The sequence below is a fragment of the Salvia hispanica genome, chromosome 3 (assembly GCF_023119035.1).
Source record: "Salvia hispanica cultivar TCC Black 2014 chromosome 3, UniMelb_Shisp_WGS_1.0, whole genome shotgun sequence".
NCBI classification, from domain to species: domain Eukaryota; kingdom Viridiplantae; phylum Streptophyta; class Magnoliopsida; order Lamiales; family Lamiaceae; genus Salvia; species Salvia hispanica.
The window spans coordinates 7,590,838-7,597,410 of record NC_062967.1 but is presented as its reverse complement, the minus strand read 5'-3'; the positions used below and the strand labels follow the sequence as shown (position 1 = coordinate 7,597,410).

Below are 6,573 nucleotides of genomic sequence, written 5' to 3'. Positions count from 1 at the left end.
AGTCCCGTTTTGTTATTTTAGTCTGTCCACAAATAAAAGTCCCAATCCATTATTACTATAAATGGTAAGAGGCCCCCACATTCTTCTTACTCATTCAACTCACATATCATTTAAAACTAATATATACAAGTGAGATTCATATTCCACTAATTTTCTTCCATCCACTTTTCTTAACATTTCTTAAAATCCGTGCCGGATGGAAATGATACACCCATTCGCGAACGGAGGGAGTACTAGTTTATAAGCAAATAATTGAATAGTTTGATAATATATTAAAAAAGCTTATATTTATCGGAGTGAATTACAAAAATAGTCCATGAACAAAGGGTTTATTACACAAACAGTCTCTGGATTTTAAAAATATCCCAGTAGTCTCTAAACTAAGGATTTATTTTACCGCAATCATTTTACACTTTTTTCATGACAATTTTCGCCCGAAAATGCCCTCAAGAGTGAGATGGGCAATTTTGTCCATCAACAGTTTCACATTTTCAAACTAGTCACTTTTAAACCCAAACTGATATTATTTCAAACTATTTGCACTATGTGCTATATTAATTTTTAGATACTATAATTTTCGTTTATTAATTTGAAAGCAATCAAAATTAACTAGAAAATCTCAACAAAAATTCTCCTATATCAAATTTTTAGTAGTATCAAATTTTTAGTCAACTTCATAATATTTTTAGTCAAATTCTCCTATACATTAAATGCATATTTATTTCAGAATAAATCGTGCTATATGATCTATTTATGATTAAAACTATTACTTATTGATTAAAAATAAGGCGGCGTTGTACCTTATTGATTAAATATTAGACACTATCAAATATTGATTAAAACTATTAATATGTTATTTAATAGTAATTTTAATAATTAAAATAATTTATTGATATTTAATAATTAAAATTTAAAAATTAATTTTATAAAAGTAAATCTAATATTGAAATAAAGAAACAAAAGTGAAGGATGACAAAAGGAAACAAGAACGGTAATTTTGAAATAATATCATATTTAGTACACCACACAAATAATATCAGATTTAAAATATAAAAAGACCAAATTGCCCAAACCTCCTAAAACCCCCCAAAAGGGTATTTTTGTCACGAAACAGTGAATAATGACCATTTTCGAGATAAACGCTTAGTCCAGGGTTGTCTGGGAATATTTTTAAAGTTCAGAGTTCATTGGCGAGATAAACGCATATTCCAGAGACTATTTTTGTAGTTCATTCTAATTTTTAGTACCGCACTACTAAACAAAATTGAAATATATGTACATACAAACAAGGCTATGATATTTTGCACAATCACCAGCAATTCTAACATTGTATTTTTTTTCTCAAAAATCAAAATAAAAAAAATGATATTTTTGTTCTTTTGATACACAAAACTTTTCGTAGCTCAAATCGAAATAATGTTTGTACTTATATTTTAAAATTTTGTAGATTCTGACCCCAACACTTAATTGTTTTACTACAGTAAAATTCAGTAATTCTGTTTATTAACCAACTACTAATATAAATCACCATTAACATTAGCATCTATTTACCAAACCTACGATCTAAAATTAAATGTCACCAATCCCCAAATATATTTGTGATTTCCTCACAATAATCAATGCAATTTATTTACAAGTTGGTAAGTAGCAACTAAATCGTAATTAATCACTATTGTAAATGTAAATGAGAAATTGAATATTTATTTGAATTAAAGATTATGTCTACGATGGCAATGAGTTTAAGATGAAGAATAGAACAAGGCAAATAGATTGAAATAATATCAGATTGAGTTTGAAAGTGATAAGTCTAGCAGTGGATTGTCATAAATATCCATCTCACTCTTAAAGGCATTTTCGGACGAAAATTGTCATAAAAAGTGCAAAAGGACCTCCGTGATTTCATCTTTTAATTAGTAATATTCATAAAATTCTATATGAAATGACATTATTTAATTATAGTACTACACTTCCTTTTGTTTTTGAGATTAATTTTTTAATTACATCTCAATTAACTCTAATCTCAATTAATTTAATGAAATCTTATGAACTGAATTACGGTTCATTGTCGTAAAAATAACTAGCGAGGATAGTAGTAAAAATGTAAAATCATTGTAACTTATGTCACTCGTGATCATATTTTATTTGACCAGCCACATATAGTTCAATATACATGCCTAAGATAATATGAAGTTTTATAACCTGACTACTAGTTACTTAGTTAATAAAATAATACGATTATACATATCTAATACACTTCACGCCACACTATAGCTAAGAATGTTTCTCTTTCTAATATTGGATTTTAAAAAAAGTGAAATTTATGGGCTTATGAAGTCGTCATTTTTCTAAAATTTTAAAACAGGAGGGAAAATTCATACGTAGAAATCAAATTAAGTTGAAATCAAGAAGAAATTGTTGCTAATCACGTAGAGTTACAACATACAAAGAAACCCTCGTCAATAAACATTTATAATTGGAATCCTTCAAATCACTAAATCGCAAAAATCGAATCTCATCTTGCTTTTCTCCATATATACCGTATACATGTCATCTCTATAATCGAATTTTAAATTTTTTTGAAGTGGATGGTCCTTCAGAAATTCCTTAGAAACAATTTCGATAAATGAGTGATTGATAAATAATCAAACTTTGATTCGTATGATTCAACTCCTGATGCATAATTCGACCATCCCACACTCTAATGTCTAGAGTAGTAATAATTCAATTTGATGATTAGTACTACTCCCTATTTAATCATTTTCCCACTCCTATCAGTTTTTTAATTACATGCATATCTCACCAAGTCCCTGATTTTTTCGATAAAATAATCAAATTTAATTAAATATGTTGTAATCGTAATTGAAAAACATATTTTTACACGGTTTATTTGTTTTCACGAGTGACGACGACTTGGTCGTACAAGGTTTTCTATTTCACCTAAATATTCAAAATTAGTTAGTAGTTTAATTTATTACGTATTGGTAGTGACGCCGTCTTGATATTTATACACGCCATGATCTAAGATGTAGTAGTATATAATTATCTAAATCAAAATCATTAAAAATTATAGTTGATGAAGACCCCTATAATTAAACTAATGCAAACACTATGTACAAAAATCAACCCAAGATTATCTACAACATTTTTCCGATCTCCATTTATGCTCTAGTCAATCTCCAAGTAAACGTTTTCATTAAATTGAAGAAAAGGGGGAAAATAGAGAGTATTAAATCGAAAGAGATCTCCGTCAAAGCCACAAAGCCCTAGCTTCTCTTAACCGCGGCACCAATTCGCCGGAGATATGAGCTCCCATCACCTGCTCCAGCCCTCCGAAAAGTTCTCCGCCGACGAATACGGCGGGGAATTGCGGCGCGGCGCCGACGATCCTCGACAATTGATCGGTCACGTCGCCTTCGTTGTGGTCGTCGACGTCGACGACCGTCGGATTGACGCCGTGGCCGTTGAGGAGGAGCTTGACGACGTGGCACATGCAGCAGCCCTTCCGCGCGAACACCACCACCGCGTTGTCCGCCACTAATTTTCTCAAATTGACGGCGCCGGACGCGAATTCGCCGCCGGATTGGTTGTCTCCGGGCGGCGGAATGGCGGATCCGCCGGCGGAGGCGGGGAGGAGATTCCGGTAGTGAAGCGCCTTTTGCATGGTGAGAGAGAGAGAGGGGAAAGGGGAAAGGGGAAAGGGGGAATTGAAAATGTGAGTGGGGTTGGGTATATATAATATGGAGGGAGAGGGAGACTCTAACGTCAACGGCTGTGACGTAATATGGGACGTCAGGGTCACTGTTCACGACGTGTCACTACGTCATTTGGCGGATCCCACCGTATGGGCGACGGCAAATGGATACGGTCAATTGGTGATTAGTGGTTTAATCAATACAATAATGATGGCGATAATTGTTTTTGTTAATCTAGTGCTGTCAATGATGGAGTTTTCAAGACAGATTTCGATCTTCTGTACTACACTCATTTCGTATGCAATAATATCATTATTAAAAAAGATTTATATCATTTGATTTGAATTTCTATTTAGCCCCTGTCAGATCATTATGGCGGGCCCACAATGTGTTGAGAGAAGTGTTTAAGGGAAAAAAGGCCAGCGGGGGTAAAACGAAACTCTTCCACATGGCAAAGTCGTTGGGATTATTCATGAAAACGGGGGCTCTACTTTTCTAAAATTAATGAAGATAAAAATCTTCTTGGCGACTAGATGAGTTCAACAAGGTTGTGGATGATTTAGAAAACATTGATGTGAAACTTGAGGATGAAGATAAAACTTTTCTCCTCCGGGGTTAAATTTTAAACCCTTGATCATCTAAGGGGTGCCTGTTGTGAGGGAAGAGGAAAAAATTTCTTTGGAGGGGGGTGCGTTTTGCTCTCAAATCCAAAAGGGGAAAGTCCATACATGCCAAAAACGGGGGTCAGGGGCCCTTTAATGTGAAGGGATTCAAAGGGGAAGAAGAAGTTAGGGCGAGTCAAAAACCCCAAAAACGGGGGAAACAAAATGATGGTTCGGGGAAAAAAAACTAGAAAATTTTTCTTATTGAAAACGGGGCTCTTAAGAAAGATTCCTTCTTTAAAAGGAAAGGAAGCAACATGAAAGAGAAGGTTGCCCAATCAAAATTTTATCCTTTTAAGAAACGAGATGCACCCAGTTATGAATGTTGTGAGTGGTGGAATTGAGAATTCTTGGATAATGGATTCCGGTTGCAGTTTTCATATATGCTCCAACAAGGGAAAGGTTTGAGAATTTGATTGAGGGCCCCAAGGTTTGGTGAAACTTGGGAATGATCAAGCTCTTACATTAAAAAAAAGGGGTTGAAGATATTAGACTAAGAGCTCATGATGGATCGGTGAAGCTACTTTACCCGGGTCGGGTATATTCTGAAATTAGAGAAATTTAATTTCACTTGGCATGCTTGAGTCTGAGGTTTTAAAGTTTAGCCCGAAAAGAAATTTATGTGAATGTTTTGATGAATGGAAAATTCTATTAGCTAGCTGAGAGAAGAAATAGCTTGCATTATCTTCCTTAGCGGTGTTGTTGGTTCAATGAATTTTGCAGAAACTGATGATATAGAACTCTGGCATAAAAGGCTCGGCCATCTTGGAGAAGGTGGAATGAGGGAGCTGGTAAAGAAAGGGGTTATCACAGCTAGTGAAAGCCAGAAGCTCAAACAATGTGAGTACTGTGTTCTCGGCAAAAGTAAGAAGCTTCCTCTGAAATTTGAAAGCACACTTCGAGAAGTCACCTCTTGACTATGCCCAGCATGCTTGTGACTTGTGGGGGTCCGGCGAACACACTCTTTTATGGGTAGAGGCGATGCTTCGTATCGATAATAGATGACTACACCGAGAGAAAAGTTTGGGTGTACATTTTAAAGGAAAAGTCCACAGACATTTGAGAAATTCATAGAGTGGTGCACGAGAGATGAAGGGTTTGAAGAAATCCACTACTCTCGGAAATGCTTAAGAATTTGATAATGGCTTAGAGTTCTTGTCGGGTGATTTTGATTAACTGCCACCATGAAATGGGTGGCATGGATATAATAAGAGACAGGTCCAAGAGAGAGCTCAGGTTGGTTCAGAAAGATTACATCCAAAAAGTTCTAAAAAGGTTTCAAGCAGATGGTTTTAAGCCTGTTTCTACTCCATTGGCTGGGCATTTTAAGCTTAGCATGGATCAGAGACCAAAGGATGATTCAGAGAGGGAAGAATTGAGCAAGATACCCTATGCAAACATTATAGGCAGGATAATGTACACAATGCTGTGTACTAGGCCAGATTTGGCGCATGCTATAAGTGTCACTAGCCGTTTCATGTCAGATCATGGTAGAGAACACTAGATAGCACTAAAGTGGTTGCTCAGATACTTGAAAGGTGCCGCGGGATATGGTTTGATGTACAAGGCAGGTGCTGAGAATCAAGGTGGAGCTCTTGTGGGGTTCTGTGACTCGGACTATGCATCTAACAGGGACAATAGGAGATCCCAAACTGGATATGTGTTCAATCTATATGGTACAGCCATAAGCTGGAAGTCTGGTTTGCAGCATGTAGTTGCATTATCTACAACAGAAGCCGAGTACATTGCGATGACAGAGGTTGTGAAAGAGGCGATGTGGCTCAAAGGTATTCTTGAAGATTTTGGTGAAAAGCAAGACACTGTGTACATAAATTGTGACAGTAGCAGTGCACTATGCCTTGCAAAACACCAAGTATTTCATGAAAGGAGCAAGCACATAGATGTGCGAATGCATTTTATCAGAGATGAGATCCAGAAGGGAGAAGTTGGAGTTGTGAAAATATCAATTGAGCATAATGCAGCTGATATGTTAACTAAGTCTTTGCCAGACATGAAGTTCAGCTACTGCATGGAGCTGGTGGGACTTGCAGAGTAAGTGTTTGTGGTTATGGCAGGAGATCTTGGCTCATTATTGATTATGCGATTAAGGTGGAGTTTGTTAGAAAGTAATCTCACATCAATCCAAGATTGTTGGATGAAGAGTGATGAAATCAAATGCCAAGAATGGCTCGGTGGATTCAATTAGTTAAGCAGCTGGA

The 6,573-nt window shown here is 35.9% G+C and overlaps 1 protein-coding gene across 1 annotated transcript; it reads right to left on the bottom strand.

Moving 5' to 3' along the window:
* Nucleotides 1–3,044: 3,044 nt before the first annotated feature.
* LOC125215592 (monothiol glutaredoxin-S5-like) lies at nt 3,045–3,712 on the bottom strand. The gene has a single exon (XM_048117051.1). The coding sequence runs from the start codon at nt 3,659–3,661 to the stop codon at nt 3,248–3,250; it is 414 nt and encodes a 137-aa protein (XP_047973008.1). The 5' UTR covers nt 3,662–3,712; the 3' UTR covers nt 3,045–3,247.
* Between the last annotated feature and the right edge of the window lie 2,861 nt (nt 3,713–6,573).